Source organism: Melospiza georgiana, chromosome 21 (assembly GCF_028018845.1).
Source record: "Melospiza georgiana isolate bMelGeo1 chromosome 21, bMelGeo1.pri, whole genome shotgun sequence".
Taxonomy (NCBI): Eukaryota; Metazoa; Chordata; class Aves; order Passeriformes; family Passerellidae; genus Melospiza; species Melospiza georgiana.
In genome coordinates this window covers 10,744,976-10,772,537 of record NC_080450.1, presented here as the reverse complement: position 1 = coordinate 10,772,537, position 27,562 = coordinate 10,744,976, and the positions used below count along the sequence as shown (strand labels likewise).

The 27,562-nt window shown below is 44.5% G+C and overlaps 1 protein-coding gene across 12 annotated transcripts in view; it reads left to right on the top strand.

Moving 5' to 3' along the window:
• SPAG9 (sperm associated antigen 9) overlaps nucleotides 1-8,184 on the top strand; it is a 62,370-nt gene extending 54,186 nt beyond the window's left edge. For all 12 annotated transcript variants that reach the window (XM_058039118.1, XM_058039116.1, XM_058039111.1 and 9 more), the window contains 3 exons: nucleotides 736-912; nucleotides 1,283-1,420; nucleotides 4,496-8,184. In XM_058039118.1, the coding sequence (XP_057895101.1) occupies nucleotides 736-912; nucleotides 1,283-1,420; nucleotides 4,496-4,611 (431 nt within the window). In that variant the 3' untranslated portion in view covers nucleotides 4,612-8,184. The remainder of the gene's footprint in view (nucleotides 1-735; nucleotides 913-1,282; nucleotides 1,421-4,495) is intronic.
• The last annotated feature ends 19,378 nt before the right edge of the window (nucleotides 8,185-27,562 follow it).

Here is a 27,562-nt window from a genome sequence, read left to right as displayed (position 1 = left end):
ATTGCAGCAGTTTTATGTTTGCTAAATGGCCACCAATCTGCTCACCAGTTTAGCATATCATCCTGTGTTGCAGCTGAACTCTCATATAGACTTTCTCTTCCAGCCAATGTGATATCACATCTTATAACTTTGTCATTAATCCACATCATTTGCTGTCTTGTTACAAATCACTGTTTCATTCACTACTTTGATAGTCTTTGGAATGGAGATGGCTTGTATGTCTAGCATGAGTACTTCTCTGGTTTAATGTATTTTAAAACTTCACAGTAAAATGTAGATATAGAATGATAATAGGGTAGCTCTTTCATGGCCACAGGTGGCTGTTTCTAGAGAATTTTTGCTGGCAAGGGCATACATTATGATTAGTTGGAATGAAACTGTCTTTAATTACATGTTTAAGTACATGGAATTTGCTCATATTGAAACACATTAGAGGTACTTATTTTCTTTGAAAGACACAGTCCTGTCACAAATTATTTTTCCCCAAAAGTAGGATATTGAAATCTGGTGTTTATGCTAGACTAATAAGAATCCTGCTCCATTTTCTGATGTACTTAAATAACGAAGCATGCAATCTTTTTCTTTCCAGCTCTGTCTTGAATTGGCATTGCTGCCCTCCTGTTTCATTTTTATCTAAGTTGGCTTTAGCTTTTAGATTGTACCATAAGGTTTCTTACCAAATAACCACTCCAGCATTTTGTGTTTTGAAGTAGTAAACAACCTCTTCTTTTACAGCCAATAAATCAGCAGCAGGCTCTGGAAACCGTCCGGGGAGTGTGATCCGTGTGTATGGAGATGAGCACAGTGACAAAGTGACTCCAGGGACATTCATCCCCTACTGTTCCATGGCGCACGCACAGCTCTGCTTCCACGGCCACCGGGATGCTGTGAAATTCTTTGTGGCAGTACCAGGTGAGGTTTTGTTACCACCTTTAAGAGAGGTGGGTTTTTTTGTTTGGATTTTTTGTTTGTTTGTTGTTTTTTCCTTCATTCACTTAGTTGAACACAGTGCTTAGTCAAAGATAGCAAGAGTACTCTCAGAAACAATGTATTTTAATTACAAGGCTTGTCTGATTGCTAAATACAGCCCTGTGTAATGGGAGGAAAAGGGCTTGATCACAAGCAGGGACTTTGCTTCCTTCTGTGAAAAAGGTGCTGTGCTAAGTGAGCACTTGCATGTTAAGAAGGTGTTCAACTGCTTTAGACATTGTCATCTAATGACCAAGCACAGAAGTTTTCACTCCGAGATAAGGCATAAAAAAGTGTTCTGTTTTCCACCCAGGTCAGGTTGTTTGCCCTCAGAGTAGTAGTGGAACAGATCTAACAGCTGATAAACAAGCCCAGGAGTCCTTGAACCAGAGTCCCTTAAAATCAATGTTGGTGATAAGCGGTGGAGAAGGATACATTGACTTCAGAATGGGTAAGAAATCTGAGCTTTAAATGAGTCGTACTTCTTACTGAACGGGTATTAACTATAGTGGAGGTGGCCTTTGAGTCCTAGTAAAATATCAGTATTGTACTTGAATATCTGTATATAGGCCTTGCCCTGGTAGGTCCCAGTTGTTGTTGATGGGCTGCATCTGTGATGTCCTTCATTGGGCTGCAGCTGTGGCTAGTGAAGATAACTGGGATAAAAGGGGGTGGCTTGGGCAGTCAGGAAGAGTCTTGAAGGAGCCATATGCCGAAGAACGAGTCTGTGCTGTGAAGATCTGCAGCCATAAGAAAATACTGAGAGAAGGTATGGCACTCTAGAAATCTAATAACAACAGTATGGGACTCTAGAAATCTAATAACAGCAATTAACCACATAATAACTGCTGCTGTGATTGCAGTGAGTGCATTTGTGTGGTCAGTATACAGAATCTTTACCATACACTGCAGGGGTAGAAATATTTTTATTCTGACACACACCTTCAGCTTCTCCTCCTCCCAACGAACCATGACCTTTGGGATGTGAGAAATTATGCTCACTTCTAAAATTTCAAAGGTTTATTCAACTTTAATGTGAAAAACGCCAATCACTTGTTTTTAAAATTTGAAAAGTTTAATACTGGTAAAATGGTTATAAAAATAGTAATACAATTAGAGTAGTGATAATTTGGACAATTTGAATTAAGACATTATGAGACAATAGGAACAAAGAGTTATGGACTCCGGATACCTTTTTCTGGGCAGCGCAACCCCGAAAAAGGACACCCGTTGGCAAAGGATTAACCCTTAAAAGCAATAGCCCGTTGAATATTCATACATCCCATACATGATGCATGAATTCCATTCAAACAAAGGATTCGGTCTGGTCATGACAGCTTCTTCCTCCTTATCCTAAAGGCATCTTTGATCCTGAGAGTGGCAGGAAGAAGTCAGTTTCCTCTGATTAGAGAACAATAAATTCTTTATCTCTGAAGACTTAGGTGTCCTGTGGCTGCTATCTGCTGCGAGTACCTTATTTCTTTCTTAAAAAATTATCCCACTTACATAGTTCCAATTTTAACTACAAAAGTTACCTTTTAACTACAAAACTACATTTATCATACTAATTAAATGTTAATACAGCAGTACTAATCAATACAAAAAAATACATATAGTAAATATCTGCATAGAGCCATATAATATGCACTTTTCACACTTAACAAAAGTACAACAAAAGGACTAAATAAGAAAAAAATACAGTGCTGGGAGCAGAGGACTCAACCACCATGTGCTTGTCTACAAACTGGATGCTCCATCTTTTATACCTCTAGCTCCTCGCAAAGTCTCATCAGTCGACTCCTTCTTTGCTGTCTAGTGCTGGACTTCACTTTCTTACATCTTGATTGGAGATCAGGTGTTACCGTAATAACAAGCTGACCCTCCCCAAATGCCCCAGCTACCAAGGCCATCCCAATGCAAGGGGGAGGACATATTACAGCAACATAACTATACATCTACAAAATTTCTCTTAACATTTGCCCCTTAGTTGTGAGAGCCAACCATCTAATTACTCATCTATAACAGGAATGACTGTGTCAGAAGGTTTATTTGAAACTCTGCTTTGGAGTCATGTATCACCTTCCTGTTAATGCTTTCAGTCTTTCTTTGTCAGGTTAATTTTTTGTCTCAAACTGCCGGAAGACGTGTCCTTAGTTACTTAAATATGCAGACTGACTAAAAACAAGTCATGTTAAGTGAAGAATACTCAGTGTAAAATTTAGTCATTTTTGAGTGGGAAAGTAAATCACTTATCTCTGCATGCCCATCACTGCTGTTTGATCACTGCTTTTCTTAGTTGGCAGTTTGGCATGATCTAGCCCATAAAAGATTTCTTTTATAAACATGTATCTTCTTTTTAATTGAACTCTTTTGGGAAATAAAGTGAGAGCTGTTGTGATTTTGTGCTTATAGTCTGCAGCTGGAGACCTTGACAAAAAGTGCATAAAAAGGTATCACAACTCTTAGACCTGCTTTTGACCTTTTGCCTAAATCTGTCTGTAGTCTTTCAAAACCAACCAAACAACCCACATAAACCATTACAAAGGAAAACCCAGTAAGGCCATTCCAAATACTGTCATCCCACTAATCAGTGACAAGCAGGTTCCTGGGGTGACCGTGTTGGATTTCCTGTGAGAGGCAGGACTGGAGACAGTTCGGTGCCACAGTGCAGTGAAGGCTCAAGTGCCGCGGTCACTCAGGGCAGCTGGAACAGCCACATTCCAAATGCTCATTTTGCTCTCCCTTGCATGATGGCAAAGCCATGAGCTGAGTGCCAGTGCTGTGTTAGCCCAGCCAGTGCCACATGAGCCTAGCAAACTTTGGGGTTACTCTGTGTTTAGCTCCCTCAGCACCCTCCAAAGGAGTCTAACCAGAACACCAGCCAAAATCTGATTTGGCACCTTCCTGAAGGTGTAGGTCAGTTCCTATTTCCTGTGATTAAAAGAGACCTTCTGGATTGATGGTCGTGACTGTCCATGGGCAGTTCAGTGTCACTTTTGGTCCCAGTCAGCTGCTGTCACCCAGAGTTCTGGTGCAGCTACAAAACTGCTCTTCTTTGTGAAGAGCAATGATGGAGAATATGCTCAAGGCTGTCTTTGCCACTGTGGGCAGAGTTGTGACAAGCTGGAATAACTGGAACAGGAGGAAAGAGTGGGAGCTGTTGACCACGGACATGAATGTTGTGTTGACTCACATGTGCTCAATTACAGCTCTTGTCCCATAGCATTTATGTTTGGGTTTGTTAGGTTTCTCTCCATTAAAGAGTTATAAGTAATGAAACGTGTAGAATATGGATACTTATGAACCTGCCATTATTTTTTTGGCTAGAAGGAAAGAATATTGCCAGCAGAATGCTGGGCTCTGAGATAATTATGCAACACACTCTGTTTACATTCACAGACTTTAATATGTTTTTATATCAGCATATGGCAACACTGTCTTTTTAGTGTTAGTTCTTGTCTTGCTGCATGTGGTGTTGATGCTGTTCTGGTTATTGGCTGCCTCAACCAAAGCTGTTTTGTTCCAGGTGATGAAGGAGGAGAATCTGAACTCCTGGGAGAAGCTCTACCACTTGAACCTTCTGTAGCCAAAGCTGAGAGGAGTCACTTGATAGTGTGGCAAGTCATGTGTGGCAGTGAGTGAGCCTGTAGGATGCAGTTGGAGATCTTAAAAATGGTGGGGGGGGGGGGGAAGCAAAAAAAAAAAAAAATGCTTCTGCATGTTTTGTTTTTTTTTATTTTGTGAACCTGTTTCACTACATGATGTTGAAGCATTTCTTTGCTGTTTAACTTTATATTGAAACCTGTCATAATTCAGCTATACAGGAATTAGCTTGTGCTGTTTTACTGCACCTGTGTTAAATGGAACAGTGTGAGGAAATCAGATGTTTCTCCAGCTGGTGTGCACACCACAGTGAGCAGCTGATACAGTTTGACTGTACCACAGCAATCTCATGTGTTCACTTCTTTGGTAGTCTCACTTGAGTTCAGCTTTGTTCCAACTGAGCTTCATTTCACTGTATAATGCATTGGGTAAAACAGCAAAGTTATTCCCAGGGTATGAAAAAAATGGACAAATTAAAAGATGGATTACTAAGACTCATCCAAATACTTAGTGAGGGCTAAAGCAAACTGTATATTTCAGCTTTTGTTTTCAAACCTGGATAATCTTTCTCATACACTGTACACAGTTTAATTTGTTACATTCTTCAGAATTTGTGGGGGGAAAGAGGAGGCTGTATAGGAATTAAAATGAAAATATTTAAATAAAATCTTATTTTCACTATTGAACCTTAAAGTTTGACAACTGCTGCCCTCAGTAATGAGCAATTTTGAGCATGTTTTTCCATTTCCCTGACATGGAACAACTCTGGTTCTAAAGGGTATTCTTAGGTTGATATAAATTGGAAAATAACTGTAAAATTCTCAATCAGGGGATATGTTTTGTTCTTTTCTTAACCCCTTATGTCCTAAGCACTTAGAATGATCTTCTCTGCCTAACTGTTCAAACTCATAAGGCACTATGTGTGTGAAGGTTGGAGATGTCAATTAGAGCATGAGAAAAGACTGAAAGTGTACAGGAAAAAAAAACACATTCTACACAAGTGAGATCGTAAAGGTGATGCCTAAGGCATGAAAGGAAGTGTAGTTCCAGATAATTAGGTACAAATTGTCTTTTTTTTTTTTGTGGCTCCATACCCCAGTTTAGTTAAAAAATAAATAACTCAGCAACAATATTATCTGGTAACGCAAGGACAGAGAAAATTACCAAAAGTCAAGAGACTAATCTTAGGCTGACATTCTGTCTACTCATCATCTTTTTTTTTAACCATAAATGTGGGTTTAAGATGGTCTTCCTTTTACATTGAAATTTCTGCATTAGTATCAGACCTAAGTTAAACACTTCATGATTTCTGTACTTCAGAAGATTTAAAAACCCAGATTTGCTCTTTAATTTAGTCTCTGGAAAGTAAAAGTTTTGAGGGGTTTTAATGTACATCCAGCATTTACCCCCAAAAGGCTGGAGCTGTTCAGATTAGCAGAGAAATTAAGTAACTTGATTATGTGAGAGAACTGAACAGTTTCAGAGGAGTAAATATAGAAACACTTTTTTAAAACTGCCTAAACATTTTTATGCAATAGGAGCAGTTCTGGTCTATCAGACAAACATATGTCTATATATTTTCTTAGTTTTTAAAATGAACGCATTTAGCTGAGGTCTGTTGTGTAAATATATATTTAGGCAGCTTTTTCAAATGCATATCATAGCTGATAAACCAGAAAATCTCCATTCAGGTCTATTGGTTAGATTTATATCTATAAATACTTTTTAAGCAACATATTTTGTACACAGCTGTTCCTCTCGTAAATATGTATTTAGGACATGAACTATGTAGTAAAAATCCTTATTAAAGATGTTTAATATCTTGGTAGTATTTTTCTCTTCAAGAATGCCAAAAGCAATGAGAGCATGTTGTTCATAATTTGCTTTCCATATTCATCTTGAATGTCACTCCTTAAGTACTTTGGCTTAAATATAAAGTCTGGAAGCTTATTAAAAATTATACAAATACCAATTATACAAAAGTAACCCAAGTCAACACCTATTTTAAACTTATAGGCATGTATGCTGAACATGAAGCACATCTGAATTAACTGATGGGATGTCTTAAGAAAAATGCTGTCTAAACTTTTACATTTGTGTAGAATCTTCACTGTGAGTGGTGCCGTTTCTTTGCATTTCCTGCCATTTTCTTGAAATTTTTTTTTCTCTTTGGAAAACACAATCTCCAAAGTTTTTTAGTCACTGGTTGATTGTCACATTCTCATGTTCTCAGAAGAAAAGCGCACAATTCTGTTCCTTGGTTCTTTGTAGGATTTAATTTGTTATTAAAGACAAGCTGTTTTCTCTGAGTAGCATTACTGCTCCAGCTGGAGCAGTGCAACCTGGCAAGTGTGTACCTGGTCTTTTGCCAAATGGAGCTGGCCCACTGTGCCATTTTAGCCACTTCAGTGGGCCAGCCCTTGCAAATAGTTCAGAGAATGATGGATTGCTTCTGTCCCAAAGTGGAAGGGTTTTAAAGCAGACAGTAGTTGAACTGTGTAGCACTATGAGTGTAGATAAAGGCATGTGCACTTCTCTCTATTTCTCATTTAAAAACTTTATCCCCTGTCCTAAGGTACAGTAGATTAATTGGGTCCTGTTGCCATCACAGTGTGCTGGGCTGTATAAACTCCCCCCTTAAGGTCACTTTGAAAGGTGAATAAAGCACGCAAATCCCAGGCACTGTGATGACAATACACCCTCAACTCTGTCTCAAGAATGTGTTTATGCATTACACTCGTGATTAAAGCATCATATAAATAGGAGCTAATCTCTTGATATCTACAGCTTGTTAATAGTTTGGAAACATTTTGAGCACAAAATATGCAGCACGTGACTTGCCTGGGTAGGGGTGTTTGCATGGTGAGGGTGAGGCTGCATTGTCCATTCCTTGGGAAGGTCTTCCTGTACCAGATAGGATTGAGTTGACAGGGCGTAGACACTTTATCATAGGCTGCCTTAGTAATAAACAAATGTTTAATCTGTTTTAATATACTAACTGTTCTAAAGAACGTATGTCTTTAAAAAATGCTGTGCAACTGAATATTTATTTCCATGTGAGTATTATAAAAGTTACCAAAGGATTAAACCTGACTTAGCACTCTGTAAATGGCCCTGTTGAGGCGGGCCTTGTGAAGGCCTTGCTCTGTAAAACGAGACATGGTAAACTCAAATACAGTTCTTCTTTAGGGAAATTAAATGTTCTTTTCTAACAGGGTTATGCCATATTGTAACAACCTATATTGCACCTCAAAGCATTTTTCTATACACTAAATGTCTCTCCCGCCCTCTAACAAGATTAAGTTTCCTTTATTAATTTTGTTGATGCACATTTCTCAATCTTTTAAACATATATTTTAAACAATTTATGGTCTGTAATTTTTGAAAGTTTTGTCTGTTGGAAACTTTATGCTCAATTTTACTTGCCTCTGTAATCTGAGATGGATTCTACAGCATTAAACTTGCTGTCTGTTAAACTTGAGGCTTCTTTTCTGTGAGCAGAAGAGCTCATATAGCAGTGTAGTTATTTCAGTATTTATTTCTATTATTGAATCCATGAGGTTCAGAATGTAACTTTGTACATTAAATATATATAAATATGTATATGAAACATGCATTGGGTCATTGTGTTCTTTGTAATCTCATGTTAATTTTGCCGAGTTTTGGTGCTATCAGAAGACACAATTTTGGGAATTTTACACTAATGCCAAATATTGTCATTATCAATGATGTGTTTGAGTCAGTCTGGGACTGGTGTTATCCTGCTCTCTCATAGTGTGCTCAGACAAAAGCTGTGAAGAAAAGTTATGATGTCTGTGCCTCTGTTAAGATACAAATCTGAAGGAGATCTGCTTAATGCAGCTCAGATGAAATGGATTATATCAGATGAAATAGATGCTGACACTGAGATTTATTTTTGAAATTGTTTTAGCAGAGATTCATCAGAGCTCAAATGCCTGCTGGTTACTTCCTGCTCAGCAAAGGAAGTGATGTGTTTTTAAGGGAGAATAATGAGGACATGGTGACTGCAGAACAGAACGCTTGGCCAGAGCCAGGGTTTCATTTTTCCCAGCTCCTCTGCCCCTTTCTAGGCACATTTGTCCCAGCTGTGTGTCCTGATCAGTGTGTCAGGAGTGTCCCTGAGAACCCCTGGCTACTCCCAGTGGCTGAGGGAGCCCCACTGGGTGCAGAAAACTGTGCTGGGGACACAAACCCCCCCTGCCCTCCCCATGAGTGTCACTGCAGGTGCTACTGCTGCCCTTGGGCCCTGGTGAAGGGCTCACATGAAGTTGTTTAAAACTTCCGGAACAAAAATGCTTCCGATTTGTTTGCACAAATGCATGTGCAAATACTGGACTCATCCATGGATGAGAACTACCAATTGTCCTGTTACCACTGTTGTACCACCTTGAAGCTTTATAAACCTGGTGCTTAACAAACCCACCATAATTTTTGCTTAGTTACTGGATTTTCCTGGAAGATTTTTTCCTCTCCAGAACGTATGTCCTGGTGCATTTCCCTCTCCTTACAGTGATGATTCTGGGGCCATGTCCATTTCCAGGCAGGTCACACACTGCACTGTGCTAAAGCAGATTGTGTCTGTATTAAAAGGGAAGAAACAACATAAATCTTCACTCTGGAAATGTTTCAGCTCTTCCAGCAGCCCTGGAGGCCCTCAGGTCTGTGCATAAGCAATTGAATTTTTCAGATCTGGTGTTGAGAGAGATAAGAGAATAGAGTTCTGAACTGAGCTAAGGAGTTACAAGTAGTGTTTGGACACTGGAGTTTGAAGCCATTGGAAATAACAAACCTGTCTGCACTGGGCATGGGATCATGGGAAAAGCATTCACTGTTTCTGAGGTAGATTTCTAAACAGTTTTCAGTTGTACCAGTCTCCTACACCAAGAAGTGTTCAGGGCAGAATACACACACTATTAAACTTTTTCACTGCCAATGCTTTTACTGAAAAACACTATTTTTGCTGGAAATTAAACCTCAAACTTACTAAGGGAGACTATTTCCATTTTTCTACAATGTAATAAATAGTAAACTAAAAATTGGGATTCTTTTTGCCTTCACCTCCCATTTTCAGTGTCCTGTCTGTACAATACAGTCTGGAGCTGGTACTGACCATTGTGGGGATCTCTGATGCACAAGTGCCCCTTAATTCTACTGTAAAACAAGCTGTGAGGGGCCTCTGGCCAGGGACCTGAACTAGCTCCTGGCAGGACCTGCAGGACTCTGTGAATCTGTGTGGTTACACTTCTTTAAAAAAAGAAGTGTATTTTGAGTGCAAATAGTTTCCTGCTTTTTAAAACACTTCAGGATGATGGCAGGAAGGGAGCTGAAGGGAAGAGATGCGGATTGGTGCTTATTACGCTCAGCTTGAGCTTCTTCTGGCCAGGAGCAGGAGCAGTCCGAGTTGTGACACAAGATGGTGCTCTTACAATTCAAACAAAATGTGGAGCCTGACAGAAAACTCATTCTGCTTGAGCATTCCCTTCTCCTAGCCTTCCTACAGCAGCCAAGCCTCAGGTTCCCTGAAACAGCTCTCCCAGGTGAAGCTGTTGTGTCTAAGGAAGGACAGTGGAACCCAAGCCACTCAGGGTTCAGGAGATGCTCCCCTGCCCTCACCTCTGGAAGTGCTTCAGTTGGGATTTGCCTCTGTATGCTCTGGAGCTGGGGTCTCCTGTCCAATTCACCTAACATCTGGGAAAGTGAAAGGTTTTCCTTTATGAGACAAAGGTCCTGCTGGGCCCTGGGATGGAGCCAGGCAGGGCAGGGGAGATGAGGTTTCTTGGCACTGCAAGGCCTGAGCAGCTGCTCCCCAGCACTCCCCTTCCTGCTGCTTCTCCAGCCTGCAGGGAAGTTCTGTTCCAGTTTGCAGATGCGATGTTAAAGGCCCCTGTTCGTTCTCTGCCTGGGAACAGCGGTTCTAAACTCAGGAGCCCGCAGCAGGTTGGGCTCCAGGGCTGAGAGGGCTGATCTCCTTGCATCTACCCCAGACCACCCACCTCCAATGCCCAGGGATTTGGGGCATGTTTGGGGGGTGCTGCCATCTCCTGCTCCTGAATGTTGCTGTGTCCAGATGCTTTTTAGGCTGTCTCAGATTTGGATCTTAAATGAAGAGGAAAAGGGGGAAGAAAACCCAAAATATCATGTTGGAAACTTTCCCAGACATCACATCTGCTTTTCACTTCCACCTTTCAGAACACGGGGCTGAGATGGGATCAATATCCTTGTGTCCCTGAGGGCCTGCCCTGGCTCAGGGCTGGCAGGGATGGAGCTGCCACCACCTAGGCCCTTTGTGGTAGCAATAGCAGCGCTTCCTCCCAGAGTGAGCCTTAGACTTTCCCAAAGCCTGGTCTGCAGACACAGATCTCAGGGTCTCCCTTTAAAATTAAATTCGGCTTATGTTTGCTTTGAGTTCAAGGAAAAAGGAGAGCTGATGGTGCTGCCCTGGGTCAGAGCTGTCGGGACTGGTGGTGGCTGAAAGCAGCACTAGGAGGGAGCAGAAGTGTGGGGAGGTGTTCCACAGGTCACTCTGCATCCTGCTGTGTCCAGGCTGGATGAATCAGCTTCTACCTCGTGGAAACAACTGGACTGATGGAAAATTGTGCGGCTGTCTGTATCCCAGCAGGACTAAAAATCGGGAAATCAGAGAGCTCACTGGTTTGCAAAGGCAGCTGGAGTACCTCTGAAATACTCTGGATACTCTGAATGAGAATGATAGAAAATTTTACACTTGTTCTGCCACTGCATGGTTGCTCCTGGCAGATGTTGTTGCAGGGTTGCAGGCGCCATACATGGCTCTGTCCTTGCTTGGGGCATTTGGATTCTGCTCCTGGAATGGCACAGAGATCTGTGGGATATCTGTGGGATGAGCAGCACATGGATGAGGTGTGAAGTGTTTCAGCCTTTTCGGGCCAGACCTGGTTTGGGGTGGGTAACTGCACAAGGAAATGTTGTTAAAGGCTGATGGGGGAGGCTGTATCCAGGCGAGAAAAGGTGCTGTGGACTCTTCTGGTTGCTAATTGATGTGTTCAATGAGAGAACAGCAGGATGTGTGTGTGGGTGGGGAAAATTCAATCCTTGTCAAAATTGCCCAAAAGTTAATGAAAATCCCTGAGATAAGAGAGAGGTGAATTGTGCAGCATCCACAAACCCATTAGAGTCCGGTTGACTCACTTGCAAATAAACACTGTGTGGGTGCTTGGGAGCTAAAAAAGCTCTTCTGCCCTGTGCAGATGTGCTTTTGTCTCATTCCTCCTGAGAAGGAAGGAAGGAGGGAGGAAGGATAGCCCAGCCAGGCCCAAGCTCAGAGGTTCAAGGGGAGCAGGACCCCCCCACCTCGGCATTGCAAACTCAGCACCAGACATGAGGTACCCATCCTTGTCTTGCCCGGGGCTGTACAGACTTCCCCATGTGGGATGAGAAAATGAGGAAGGACATTTCCAGAGGAAAGGAAGGCACCTGGAACATCCCAGCACCATCTGACTGGCAGTACTAGCACTACAGAACACCAAGACAGAATAAAGGTTTCATGCAAAGGGGGTGAGGAAGATGCTTTGCTGCTTTTTGGGTGACAAGCTGCCATCAGCCAGGCACAGCAAATCAATGACTGGCTTTTGCAAGCATTTTTAATCCTTCTCTGGACTTTACAGGGTGCTCAGAAAGTCATTTCACCATAGCAACCTGCATCTGCAATAAAGCCCCAAATGTCACCTCTGGGCCAAAGCTGTGGCTGAGCTACAGCAAGCTCTGAGCAGAGAGCTGGGTGTGCCACTCTGGGCACAGGGTGAGGTGGAGTTTACACCAGGATCACTGTGGGGCTGCTCATCCTGGGAAGTTGCAGCTCTTCACACCCTTTCAGCCCAGGCTCTGCTGCTATCCTGGTTTGCAGGAAGCTCAGGGCTCTGCTGGTCACAATCTCTTTGAAATGCCTGCAAAATGGCCTGGTCCCTCAGAAGGGCTAGAGGTGTAGGAGTCCCTCTTGGCTGACAGCAGATAAAGGGGCAGCATAAAGGGGGTTCATCCCTTCACTCAGCCTGGAAATCACACAAATGGCTCAGAAACCTTCAAAAGGACCATGGATGAGAATTTTTGGAGGGATGAAGAGACATTAACAAAGCTCTGCTGAGCCACCAGCAGTGTTCTGGGCTGACAGCAGCAACACTTGGCTGTTGAACTGTTCTTGTTTTGTGAGCTAGGTTTTGCAAGCAGTGTGAGGTGTGGTCTGAAATCAGAAATAAGAAAGTGAAGGAAGTGTGAATAGGTCATAAGGAGAGTTTTCAGAAGGAGGCAGCACTGGCAGGGCTTTATCTACTGACTCTTACGGTTCAAGCAGACTTTGCTGGGCTCTCTGTACCTTGAGCAGCTGGGTTGCATGACACCAAGCTAGACTGTGCTTCTTACTGCTCAGTGTTGCTTTGGGCTGGTGTTTAACCGTGATAAAGTAGGTCTGTTCTCAGACTGATCCCCAAAAGAAAAAATCAGAGCAAAAAAGCCAGCTGAGAAAGTCATGGTTCAGGAGAACTGCAGATCAGACTGGCACTAGTCTGGAGGTTCTTCAGGGCTGTCAGTATTTGGTCCTCCAGCTACTCTACACACAAATACTGGCTTCAAGGCACAGTGTGCAGCACACCTTCCTCCAGAGAAGCTCTGGTGTTTGGTCAAGAGACACAGCAGCTTTGCTCCACAGTTGCTGCAATTTCCTTTCTTGTTTGTACAGATTCCATTTTTTAGGTATATCTCACACTCTGCTTGAGCAGCTCTCATCACTTCTTATCAGAAACTAAATAAATCACTAATGCTGCAGAACCTTCTTTCCCCTCCAAAGATGGATCACCCAGACATGTTCTCAAAGTACGAAGTTACTCCAAGGCAATGGTCACAGCCCCAAAACTGTCAGAGCTCCAGCAGCATTTGGACAATTCTCTCAGGCACAATAGTGGGATTATCAGAGTGTCCTGTGCAGGACCAGGAGTTGGTCTTTGATGATCCTTGTGGGTCCCTTCCAACTCAGCATATTTCATGATGATATATTGCTCCTTCATGGGGCTGTGTCAGGGCTGAATCTTCTGAGAAGCCTTCAAGGTAATAATGGCATCAAAGTGGGTTGTGGTGAAGAGATGCTCCAGTCACCCCCACAAGCTCTGACATCGCAGCAGAAACATTGCCAAGCCCTGGGGCAGATCCTTCTGCAAGCCAAGACATGGATACAACCACTCTGCTCTATTTATCTCTTCAAAGGTTTTGACTTGCTGGCACCTGAAGAAATGGAGAGGGGTGAGAAGGGAGCAGTCCCACCAGCAAACACCTTGTTTCCAGGGCAAACACTAAGGGCCAAGATTGGGGTGAGGTTTTCCAACTTGGCACAGGCACAGTCTTCATGAGAAACTGAAAGTTGGCACTTCCTGGCTCTCCTGTGCCATGGGGCAAGTGCCCAGCTGCCCTCCAAGCTCCCATATCTGGTTGACTGCCCAGCTGTGATTTAAAAGAGCCCAAATCAAGAAATGCTCCAAAAAGAGCTCACTGGGGTGCTGGAATTGGAGTCCACTCTAAGGCCAGTAGTAAATTACATAAAATCATAGGTCATAGCTCAAGCTGAACCTTTTGTAGGCCATAAATGCACGTTTCCTGGATTTTTATATCTTCTGGTTAAAAATGTAAAAATACTTTGTGATTGGAGTAAGCCAGCTAATAATTTCTTGACATAAATTCTTTGCTGGGGAAAGCTCCCCATCCCATGAGGATGTACCCTGCAGGAGGCCAGGGGATGTCCCCAGAGGAAAGATGGGCATAGACAAAAAATGAGCCACTGCCAGGTGTGTGTGTACTGTAATTGAGGGTCTTGGCCAGGGCCACATCACCATATGGTGACACAATATTGTGCCCTCCCTTTAAATGGTGTCCGTATTTAGCATCTTTATTTCTGCATGTTTTATGGCTGTGGAGGGTGCAAGAGCTTATTGGCCTTTAATATCTTGGAGTTTGTTTATTTGCTATCTCCCTCTCTCTCCTCATAGCCTGTATTTTGGGATCCTTCCCATTCCTCTCTGGATTTTTGCCTCCTTGGTTCAGCCTGGGTGTGTCTGAAGTGTGACCATCCCTGTGAGATTTCCTGAACCATGTGGCACTGGGGACCCCACTGAACCTGCAGTACTCCCTTGGCTCCCCAGTCTTTTCCTGAGGATCTTCTGCCTACCTGACTCTTATTTTTTGCTGAGAGGTTTTTATCCTGCATTTGTGCTAACTTTCAGCTCAATCTGTGCTTTGACTCATTTTCATATTGTTACTATCTCAAACCTACTCCTTGTCACTTATCTGGGGAGTAGGCAGGAGACATCCAAGAATCTGAAGCCAAAAATAGGGAGAATGAGAGAAAATAAAATTATGACTTTCAAGCTGCTCTGACTCAAACGCAGTCTAGCTGTGCAGCTGCAGGTGCATGGGATACCCTTGGGGGTGGCACCCTTAGCCATGGCCACACAGTGGACATCAGCCTCCTCTTCCTGGGCTCAGTGCTGTGCTCCTGATGGCCAAGTCTGTGCCGTGAAGTTCGCCTTAGTTCAGCCAGTTCACATACTCTGTACACACCAAGCAGGAGCAGCACTGGGGTTGTAGCTGCTTTAACTTCTTTTAGGATCATGTTTGATTAGGCCATGCATTTGTTTTCAAAATCCTCACCTATTTCTTGCTGGTTTTAACTACCATTTATTCTTAGAGCTGAACTGGTTTTAAATTTCCTTATTCCAGTCTGAGCTTTCCAGGTCCCAGAAGAGAAAAGGGACTAGCCAAGGGCTGTTGTGGTATTAATTTCTCCTGTATTGCAATGTTGTAATGCTTGAGTCAAAAGTTTCTAGGGAGCAGTAGCTCAGTTAAATAATCCTGTAACTGGAGGAGTTAAAGAAGACATTTTCCACTCAATCTCATGCATGATATTCTATGCAGAATCTAAAGAGCAGCATAAATAGACTTGAGAGGCATCTTTTAGCTGATCATGATATCACTGGTGTGGACACTTGGCCAGACACTGGACCCACAGGCACTGGGATGGGCACAGCAGCATTGAACCAAACCTGATGGGCCACTCTTGCTTATTCCCTGGTGAAGTTTACTGGCACAAAAACAGCTTTTCTTGGGGAAATGGGGCACCCCAGGAATGGGCAGTCCCTACTGGCCAGGGGAACTCTGCCATGCTCTGCATGACTGTGTTGGGAGGGGTGGAGCTGAGGCTTCATCAATGAGGAAAGGGCACATCCATGTGTCTTGCCTTGATCATTTTAGTCACTTGAGCACCAACTAGACTTTTGATAGAAGCTTGGATTGCAATCAAACCAGCCTCTCAGGGGCTGGGAACTCCCCATGGAAGATGCAGCTGCCTGGTTTAGGGCAGACCAGCAAGCAGGGATTATCTCCAGACTGGAAGATGGCTCAGAGCTGTGGCTTCTCCTGCCAAAACTACCATGAAGGTGATGCTGGCTGATGTGCCTGAGCCTCACACAAGCTGCTCCTGCATCTTTGTGGTGTATCCATATCCCAGCAGATCCTGAGAACTACTAGGGATACAGCAGTGGGCTTGTGCCCCGAGGGGTGGCCATGCTGCTCCTCCCTGCCCTTTACTCTCCCAGCAGGAGGGGTTGTTCCATCCCCTGGAAAACCCCACATTTCCATGGCTGAGGGTGAAAGGAGTGTGGTGGAGCCTAAAGCAGAGTGGAGGGGCAATGCCCCACCATCGCCTGGCATTAGCCCCTCAGAGCACTGTCCATACATCCTCTATTTTTGGCAGTCTCCAGCTGGGAGCCCAGGATGTGCTGGGAGCCCGGGACACACCATCTCTCCTGTTAAACCTCTGTGAGTTTCCTATTGCTGAAGGGGCAGTTGCTTGATGTCCAAAGACACTCAAGTGCTTAATGATGTCCTATAACTCTGATGGATTGTATCACCACTATTTTTAGCACTCTCACTTCTGGTATGAACCCTGTATCTCTCTCTTTTCAGCCTTTTATTTTCAGTTTCTTATTGCTGTATCCTAATCTCGTCTCCAGCACCAGGTGGGCAGCAGCTGGGGAAGTTTTTTTGTCTGCAGGCAGCGCAGTGAGATGCTCCGAGGCAACAGGACCTGCTGGTGGGGGAGGACAGGCACAGTTTTGGTTGTCCAGCAGCTGACACCCAGCCAGGCCTGCAGGTGCTGCAGCTGAGCCCCAAATCAAAGCCCCATCCCAGGGCAGGACCTGCACTTCAGGCATGACTACTCCTGCTGGAAACCCAACCCGTGGTGAGTTTGTCTCAGCTGTTTCCAAACATAGCTGAGTATACAGAAATGGGGTGTTTTGTTGGTTTGGGGGGTCTTGTTTTGTGGTTTGCAGCGCTGAGGTGTGAGCTTGGTGAGGTCTCAGCAAAGTAAGACACATCCCTGCTGCATGCACATCCCACACCAAAGTGGTCCTCCCAGTACAGTGGGATCATCCAGAGGCGAGGGAGCAGCAGGGTGACAGTGCATGAGTCAGAAACTCTGAGTCCCTCCCCTGTCCCTCTCAGCTCCATTCAGGGAGATGGGAGTTGTGTCGCCCCTCCCTTGGCACCGGGGCCTCTGGCAGGGACCCAGCAAGCTGGATGGGACAGAAGGAGGAAACCTGGCCCTGGGGGAAATGCAGGGCTGGAAGAGGAACATCCCGGGGCTCCCAGCTGCTGACAGGGGGACAGAAATAGCCACGCACCGTTCCCTGGAAAGGAACTGTGGCTTATGGACATCCCTACACAGCATGGACATCTATAGGGAAAACCTACCCTGGAGCAGTGACCCAGACAGGGTCTGGCTTCCTCCCATCAGTGCTGCTTCTCCCGGGTGCTGCTTGCTGGTTTACCAGCATCACCCATGCCCTCTGTATAATCCCTTCCCTTTCTGCAGGCCAAGAGTTCACCTGAAGGCCATCAGAGGGATTTAAGCTTTTAGGAGAGGAGTAAAGGGGTTTTGGAGGGAACTACACCAGCCCTACTGACCTGCGTGAACTGTTCGGCTGTGAGTCTGGGCCCTGGCTGACAGGCTGGGGTGTTCTGTCCTGTTATTTTATGCAATATCAAGGCATTTCCTTCTGAAAATGCTTTACATTTCCTTGTAAAGCAGCAATCTGGAAATGCCATTGTCACAAAGTCTTGGTGGATGTCTGTGCTGTCAGCATTCAGCTAATCTTGACTTGTGTGTGCAGCTGCTGTACCCTCATTGCTCCGGTACGTGTGTCACTGCCACCACCACATCCCCCAGCCAACAGCCAGAAGTGACAGCACTGACTCACAACCTGTATTTGTTCATCTGACCATAATAAACCAAGCCTGCAACCCTAAAGCAAAACGAAGGGAAGTCACAGCTTAATCCTGTCTACAGGCAATCAGGACGTGAGCAGGTGAAGAGCACCAGGAGTTGAGTCCTCTCCAAGTCCATAGCAGCGCTTCAAGAGCCTTTGCAGGGTGTGTTCCTCGAGAGGATGCTTCTCTATGTCAATGTGAATCCAGTTTGCTTTGCAGTGAAGCAAGGGCTTCCAGACCTCCACCATCAGTGCTGCCATTTTCCCTCTGCTAATTGAGACATGGGAAACATGTCCAAGGTGGTGCAAGACACCTGGTTACCTCAAAGTGAATCTTCTGAACTGAATTATATTTCTTGTCCTGCAATATATGCTGAGGTGGAGCTGGGGATGGGATGATGATGGCTGGAACAGGTGGAACAGGCAGCTGAAACAGCAACAGGGGTGGGCAGGGGCAGGGGGAAGCAGCATCTCAGATCTTGCAGTCATTTGTGGAGTGTACAACTTTAGGACTATGAATACAAGCTGATGTGTGCTGGTGTGTGCAAGCCATAGTCCTGCTAGGACAAGACATGTGACAGGCTTCAGGAGAGAGACTTTTAGGCAGCCTGGTCCAAACCAACCACCTTTTTGTCACCATCTGAACTTTTTTTTTTTTTTTGCCATGCATTTTTTCTTTTTTATTATTGCAGGTTTTTATTTTCAGTTTCTTATTGCTGTATCCCAACCTTGGTGCTAAATTGGGTTTATTTAGTGCTGTTTTTCTGCTGTATCCCCCCTGCTGCTGGTTTCTGCTGCAGCCAGGGATGAGTCCAAGTCCAGGGCTTTGGTGTGAGGTGTTACCAGCTGGATGCTTCCATGGGCCTTTGTGAACTTAAATTTTAGTAGCAAATAGTGGATGGCCGCAGTCCTGGGAGGGACATCAGGCAGGACCATGGGATTCTCCTTGATTGACCGGCTGACCAAATGTAATAGCAGGGTATTTCTGCTAAATAGCTGGAACCTGTGAGTTGGTGGTGTGTAGCACTCACACACACACACACACACACACGTATCTGCCTGTGGATAGTGGGGGCTCTGAGCACACAGAGTCTTTGTGTGAGAGATTCACATCAAACCAGACTGTGGGAGGCCCAGCTGCTCAGCAAAGTAATGGGCCTCAAATTTAAGCTTTTAGAAAGCTCCTTTTTCTCTACTTTTTATTTTTTTCTTTGCCTTACATGAACAGGACAATTTGTCCTTTGTACTGGTAAGTATTATTTAATACACACACTGCCTTTCCCCCTCACTAACTTGGGTGGCAGTAGCAAGGTCTTTCTGTGTGCATTCAGTCAGTATGAGAGGGTTTCTCAGGCCCTCTGGGCAAGGCACTCTGAGGATTGCCAATAACAATGTCCCTGTGCCCCTGAACACGTAATCTCTATAAGAAAAGCAGGCTCAAACAGGTGGGTGAGATGATTTGGAGCTCTGCTGTGGAGAGCACTGACTCCACATGCCCCCTCTAGGCTGGAAACACACCTTCAACTTGGACCCATGGGCTGGACAAAAAATTAGGAGGAAAGGTTGTGTTCATGATGAGTCATGCCTGAGCTGTGGCTTGAAGCAGCAGCAAGTTTCTCCTGGATTATTTTCTCTCATCTCATAACACTTTTTCCCCTAAAACCTTTCAAACTGGGGCTGGTCTCCAGCCCTTTGAGACTGAAGCAAAGCCTACCTAACCCACGCTGCTGAAGCAGATGTGAAAATAAAGCAGGTTGGCTATTTTTGAGCCATGAGTAAGATCAGAATGCATGTCCTGACAGGCAGCAGGCGCTGCTGCTCAAGCCTGTCCCTTGGGATGGGGTGGGTGACCGAGGGCACCCACTGCACCCCCAGCTCCAGCAGAACAGCAGCCAAACCCCAAACAGCAGAGTACATGGCATACCTGGTGCCTCACTAGGCACAGGGTATTTGGATAAGGATATTGTTTTTATTCCCTTTTTCATGTGCCACCTCTGTTATTTAATGTGTGGCTAAAATAGACGATGGAATAAAATTCCCAAATATTGAGGTAGAAGGATAAGAGCCTGAATTTCCTGATCCTCTAGCCCAACAAGTCTAGTGATCATCCTGGTCCTAAGAAAGAGGGCAGCAAGTTTGGAAACTGAAGGTGATGTTTTGGCAAGGGCAGGTAAAACCAACACCAGCAGGAACTGGCTTGCTTATATTTTCATTTTCAAGGGGGTTATGAACAATCTGTTCCATAAGGATCCCCAGTGCTGTCAGCTCCAGCAGCTGCCAGGTGTTTAGCTGAGGGGTAATTAGGGAGGCAGAGGTTCAGAAGAGCATTCATGCATGTGCCCACTGAAATGGTATCCAAAACCATGATTCTGAAACTTGTTTTCATCTGGGAGACACCCCAGCTCAGGAGGTACGTTTTACTGGAAAAGAGACCTTCGGTGCTGAAGAGTAGGATGGAGTTTTCTGCTCTTTAATTTTAAATTGGGCAAGGGCTTGTAGTCACTTTTCTATATCTGCCTCCTTCAATTTGTGAGTAAAAATCTGAGGGTTGCCTTGTGGTTTATTTTTTGCTTCATAGTTTCTTACCATTACTGCAATGAAAACAGTACTCAAACACTATCATTAAAAGGTAAAGGCAGGGAAGCATTTGCACTTCAGCAGCATTCAGGCTTCAAAAAATGATAGGGATCTTGAGCTTCCAACTAGAACAGGAGATAGGATCGACAGAGACAAGAAATCTGGTTGCCCTTTTCCTTCAGCTGCAAAGGGCAGTTTGTGTTTGTGTTGAGCAGTGAGATGAGGGATCAGGGGAAGGATTTGGTTTGGGAAGGGAGGATCAGCTGTGCTGTCACTGTGGGAGCATCCTGCCCAAAGCGCCAGGTCACCTCCTGCATCCGAGCTCCTTTCCCTGCCCGTCACAGCCCGCAGAGTGATCCTTGGCTGGCATTGCTCAGATCCCACGGCGTGGCACGAGCCGTCTGCCCCCGCCCAGGCTCGCTCAGCGCCCCCGGCAGCTGTGTTGTTCGTCACCTAGAGCAGGGACCAGAGCCCTTTAGGCTGTGTTACAGCCCAGGAAACACTCACAGCTTTCCAAGGAGCCCGGAACGGTGCTGGCTGCCTGCCCAGGGACACAGCCCCTCAGCAAACCCAGGATACAAATCCCGACCGTGCAGCTCAGCAATTCAAATGTCATGACTTAGATGCGGCTTTCTTCACCACAGCAGGTCTTACTTCATGTATTTATTTAGTGTGAGTAGCAGCAATGTATTTTAATCAAACCCTTCCGGTGCGCCAGAATTGATTTTGCAGCTCAGGCCGTGGGCTTCTCTGAAGATGAAATGAAAGCAGCCCAGTCCCTGGCAATGGACACACTGGGAGTGGGTCAGATCTGGATGTACTCAGCTTTGCTTCGCCTTTCTTTGCCATCAGCCAAACTGAAACTTTGGATCTGGCTCCCCATGAACAGTGGCAAACTTTGGATCTGCGCTCCTGTAATAAGCAGTCGTTTGCCCTGGCTAGAGCCTTATGACTCTGCAGGAAAAGATATTTCTAGGTATTATTCCTAAACAGAGAATGACAGTTGAACAAAGAACTTTGTCTAGCCCTCTCAGGCATCCAACTCTTTGAGTTTCTGGGGGAAATAATGAATAACTAGATGAGACAACAACTAGAATGAGACAATGAGTAAGATAAATAACATTTAACTGGTGCTATAATGAACCAGCAGTCTGTCTCTGTGGACAACCTGCAAATTCAAGTTCATTGCTGTTTTGTGTGAGAGCCTTAAAAAAGGCTTTGAGTTATTTGCCAAGTCCCTGGAAACACAATTGGAATTGAACAACAAATTCCCAGTGGTGTCATTTGAAAAATCCCAGCCCTATCCCTACAGGAGATAGAGCTGCAGGTTGAATATATCCTGAAAAAGCTTGGGTTTCTCTGTGCAGGATGGCAGTGTGGAGAGGGAGGGTGGTTGTGTCATGTGCCATTGAGCCCCTGGAGACACCAGGCTTGGTTACCAGTTCCTGGATAGCTGTGAGATCCTTACAACCCGGTTTAAACACAGAAGAGCAGAGGAAATGAAGTCTCTGTGAATAAAGCAAATCAATCCAAGAAAGATTTGAAATATACCCAAGGAAAAAAGATTAAAACCAAATGGGGTTAGATGTTGGTGCCAAAATTTGATACATTTTGTTTAATATTAAAAGAGGCAAAGAGAAAGAAAGTAAAAGAAAGAAGTGTGCGTGGGGGGTGGGGGGACAGGGAGAGAGTGACCAGGGTTAGGTAGAAACATATTAACCCTTCTGGGGGTCCCAGCGATGTCTCATTGCTCCCCTCCATCTGGTCTTCTGGATGGTGAGGGTCCCCCACTGCCACCGTGGCCTCACCACACCGCGCACACTTCTTGCTCTATTTCTTTATTTTCTCTTTTTTGCTCTTTGCATCTTCTACTGTTAAACTAAATGTATCAAATTTTTGGCACCAACATCTAACCTTGTTTGGTTTTAATCATGTTTTTTGGGTATATTTTGAACCTTTCTGGTTTGATCCATTTTATTTACAGAGGCTTTGTTCCCTCTGCTCTTCTGTGTTTAAATAGGATCGTAACAGAGGCTAATTCAGCCATGAGAGCAGAGAAGGATTTTGAAATGAGCTCTGTGTTCTCTGCTGCTACAAGTACTGACAACGGGCCAGAACGGGTGAAAAAAAGAAGGTAGAGTAAGACCTGGCAAAGGATTCTCATGGTCCTAGGGAAGAAAATTGAGGATGTGCACACCATAGAGCCCCAAGTGTGTGCCTACCCAAATCCCCAGATAGCTTCAAACCAGTGGATTCAGGCTTTTGCCCTGGTGTGGCAACTCCACCACATGGACAGGATTTGTGGCCAGCTCTGAGCTTGGCCTCCTTGTCAGAGCCCTCTTGAGAAGAGGAAGCTGCCTGCCTTGCAAAAGGCTCCGCCTTGCTCCTGGGGTTGAAACAGAAACCACAGCAAAGCGCCAAGAGCTTTTCCAAAATAACTTTCGAGTTCACTGCTGGGGAACTCAGCTTAGGTAAAGCTCATGAAGAAATTCCCTTTGTCTTGGTCTCTGGGCAACCTTCTGGCTGCTCAAAACTCTAGATTAAGATATGAGGGAGACATCTGGAACAACCCTGCTGTCTCTACAACCTTAATTTGGGTATAAAGTACCAGGGAAGTCAATATTCTGGCTGTACGTTAGAGTGTAGCTAAGAGTGCAGCAAAGAAGGGAAAGTGGGGATCCCCTCTCTCTGGGCAGCAGTACCTCTGCACACTTGTTCTTGAGTCTATTCAGCTTCCATGCAGTAAAAAAGCAGAAGCTTCCAGATGTGCATGTCCAGATGTGCACAGGCAACTGAAACAGAAACTAGGCCACAGCAAAGGATGCCCAGAAGGCACATGACACTGCATCTGTGTTTGTTTTTAAGATAATCTCTTGCTTTTTTCATTAAAAACCAATTGGCATTTCACATCTCGTAAGCTCTCCCTTTGCAGCTCTCTAGCAACCCTTTGTGTGTTAACTGGATCATCCTCACGGTGTTTTTATGGAGAGGAGAAGCTCTACACCTCCCAATTCTTAGGCAGATCAACTCTATCAAAGCAAACCACCCACTCACATGTCCCACACGAGGGTGAGCCCCACCATCCCACAGGGGACATGGCTCTGGGTGGATGGCTCACCTGGAAAGGCTGCACGCACTCAACCCTCACATCTGCTCTGCTAATTTACACCTCACTAGATGAGCCCGGATGTACATCAATGATTTCCTTACAGGTAATGTTTCTCCTTTTTCAGAGGAAAGTGGGAAGGGACAGGCTGATTGATGGCATCCCTCTACTGACATCCCAATCCCATCCCAGCCCTGATTCCTTCATCTGTTCTGAGATGGGCTGGAAAAAAAGGAGGGGGGTGGAGATGAAGGCATTGATGCAGAGTGGAGGGAACATTTCCATGACTTATAAATCTACCTTCAAGCTTGGAAAGGGCAGACTGAAACATGTTTGCAAATATTTGGCATTTGACAGCAAACTGTGATTGCTTACTCATTCAGAAAGATGGGGGGGGGGGGGTGGAAGGGCCATAAAAGTAATAGACACAGCCAAAACTCAAGCAGGTCTACAAAGAGGATTCCCTAGATTTAAGCTCTGTCAGTGGGCCACTTTCCCTGTATGAAGAATAACACAATTTCCAACTGCTATGTCACATTCAGATGTTGCATGCCCAGGGTTTTATGAAAACTAATTATGTTGATGCCATACAGTAGAGTTTAACAGTTATCCATGGATTTCCAGGAAGAGAGGATATTTCCTAAGGCATTGTGTAGGGCTCAGCTCAGTCCAGTGAGTAAGTTGATGACGCCCTTGACTCCACTCCTTGGGCATTTCTTTAAGTGCAGCCTTGGAGCACACTGTTCTTAAATCAAAGCATAAAAATAACCAAGCCTGTATCAAGTGAATTGTAGCAATCGGAGGAATGGAGGTAATAAACAAAGTTAAAACAATATCCTGTTACGAAAGAAGAATAGCCATTACTTTCTAATGGTGAAATACAAAACCTTTCTCGTGAGAAGGCATTGATTTTCCAAGAAAGGAAGGGGAGAGCAACCCAGAGATGTAATGCAGCATGTGTGGGCACCAAGAGGGTATAACAATGACAAAACTGAGCAAGTATCTCATCTCCAAAAGCTCACACTGCCTGACCTTTATCAGTGCTCAGGATTGTCTGTTTTGGATGTCATTAAACAAGGCAGGCTTCCTCCAGCAGAGCAGTGTATAGAAGTCATTGGAATGGGTTTTGAGAGTGAGATTCCAGACCAGCTACTCAATGGAGTTGGAAAAGTCACATGCAGCCAGAAATAAACAACACAAAAAAACTAGTTTTGTATAATAGCTCTTTACCCCATGTTCATGTTGGTAACCTGGTTTCCATGGCATGCCCAGTGCAAGTCCCAGTGCTTGATGTGCTGGAGAACTGAGGGTGGGATAGGAGCATCTTAAAGGCAAATTTAGGAAAACGTAAATGACTGGAATATTCCTTGGGATCTTGGGAGTGTGGATTTTATGTGGTCACTGTCAGCTTTGTGTGAGAGGGCAGGCAGGATGGGAGGGAACCGCTGGTGTTCAGCCCAAGGTTTAGTGCTCCAAAGCCATGGGTGGTGATAGGAGCACTTCCCTCACAGCTGGGTAAGCTCTGGGCAGAGTATGAAAGTTGCTCTATAGAGTAGAATAATGAGTGTGAAGAGTTGTAGGGTAGCTTGAAGACTGACATTAATTACCTACTAATTTTCTAGTTGTGATCCATGAAACACTTGTTGCTGATCCCCAGACAGATGGCTAGTCACATAGGATGGGCTTCTCCTCTTCATTTCCATCTGCTATATTTCATTAAGACAGCTAAAAATAAAAATATCCCTAATGTTATTTTTCCATGCAAGTTACTGCTACAGTGACTTGATGCAACTGTGAATAGAAGAGTTTCCAAGAGACAAGATTTTCTTAATTAATTTGTGATCTGTGACATGAAAAGCAACTGCAAATCCCTACATGAGATTCATCATGAGTACTACACTTTAAGTGCTATTTATCTAGAAGAGTCAGTTCAAAACAATATTTTTTCCTGGTATAAGAAGAGAAAAGAGGCTGCTGTCTCTTCTGAGCAGAAGAAATTGCTGCTTTTAGACTCTAATTGCTGCTTTTAGACTAAGTTGTAGATGGTGCCTACAAAATGGAGATGTAATCAAGGAGATTCTTCAGGCATGAAATCTTCTTTCCCTCTGTGTAGTAAGAATATCTCCAGAAACAACTTTTCTGCACAACTCCAAGCCTCTTGTGAGCCAGCACAGTGCCCAAAACTCTCTTTAGGGGGAATGCAGTTTTGGGAGGTTAGTTGGTTCTATCTGTCACAGATTTTTTGGCTGTAGCTGAAGTGTCTTTGTGAGTGGAGAAGCTGTGTTCTTGCACACATAGCACTAACAATTTCAGAGTGTAGTTCCTGATGCATTGAAGAGTTTTCCTGGGAAGTTATGGTCCCTTCCATCCATATTGCATTTTACTTATTTTCCAAAAGAGACAAAAACCTGAACCATTTCTTTCTAGTCCTTCCATGCCTTTTGCACAAATTCTTTTAGAAGGACAGAAGCTCTCCCCTATTACACAATGAAGAAGTTTCAGTATATTTTAGAACAAGGAACTGATAGGTGGCCCAAAAGCCCCAAAGAAAGCACAAACAGAGAGAACAGGCAGTCCAGCAGTAGCAGCTTGGCGTATTGAGGCGCTCCAGGCACTCAGCTAACACTTGGTCTCCAAAATTTTGCATGGAATCTGGGGCCGGTATTTAAATCTGGGTTATTTTTATTCTTAACTACACAAACCATTGCCCTAGATCTCCTGAATGGTCACCCGTTGCCATCTTATTGCAGGGGTTCCATACTGTTGTTTCCTATGGCAAAAGTTTCCAACCTTCTTGGTGCTTCTCATGGGCATCCCCTCCAAGCACTAACTCTTTCTTCTTCACAAAGTAGCCAACAAACTCCAGTTCCCTTCTCAACCAGCCAACCCACTCTTTTACAGCACTCTTCTCATTGGTTACAGCTGTGGCCTGTTATAGTCAGGCATGTTCCTAATCTTTGATAATTGGCACAGCTGAAACTCCTTAGGGTAAGATTACTTTCTACACTATCTTTATTTTCTTATATTCTATCCCCCGACAGTTACCACAGATATTAATCTGTGATGAAGATCTCTATAACTTTACTCTTTCACAGTTTTTGAGGTCTGAAGCCAGTGTGCTATTTTGGACTCCACAACCCAAATCATCACTCCTGCTGTGTCTCAGTGACACTGCCCACAGCACATAACCTTTGTTCTCACCCCTTCTTCTTTAGTTGCTTCAGCTTAGAAAAGCAAGCAATTTCCTCACCCTCCTGGCAACATTCCCATGAGGAAATTCCTCCTTCCAAGCCATAGCCACACAGCCAGTCACAACAATCCTTCCTCCTCTTGCATCAGGCTGTTTCCCCATTTGCTCTGGCTCTTGCCGCTCACTCCAGCCCATCACTCCAGGAGAACCTTTGGCTCCATTTGTGTGCCTGTTCTTTCTCCTCCAAGAGCAGCTATTTGAGTTCCACCCTAAGAACACATTGACTTAGGCACCAGTTTAGCAAAGAATTTTATCACATGCTCAAGTGTAGTTGACTTAGACCTTCATTCTGTTTTTAGCTTATCAGAGCAGGGGTGGGTAGAGCCCTTGTCCTCTTACACATGCCCGGGTCCCAGGGAGCTCAGCTGTGGATGAGCAAAGAGCAACGTGCCTGAAGCTGAGCAGGAGCTCAGATAAGGACTGTTGAGCTGGCCTCCATCCAGCCTTGGTGCCATGTCTTTTAAGGCCTAATTATCTCCACACCACACTGCAGATATGTCACCCGATGGTGGTGACACACCACGGTTATTGGGTGCTTCCACCCCAGCCCACCACCTCTGGATGGTCATTAAGCTCTGTGTAGTCTGTGTCTGCCTCAAACTTTGCCTTGGATGTTGGGAATCCTGAATAAGGACTTCAGGGTTAATACTTAGTAACTTCAGAGCAGAGAATGCAGCTAAAGTAGGCAAAACCCAGGACTGCCTCCAGTTCAGACATAAAGTAATCCAGTAGTACTATAGCAAGTATTTT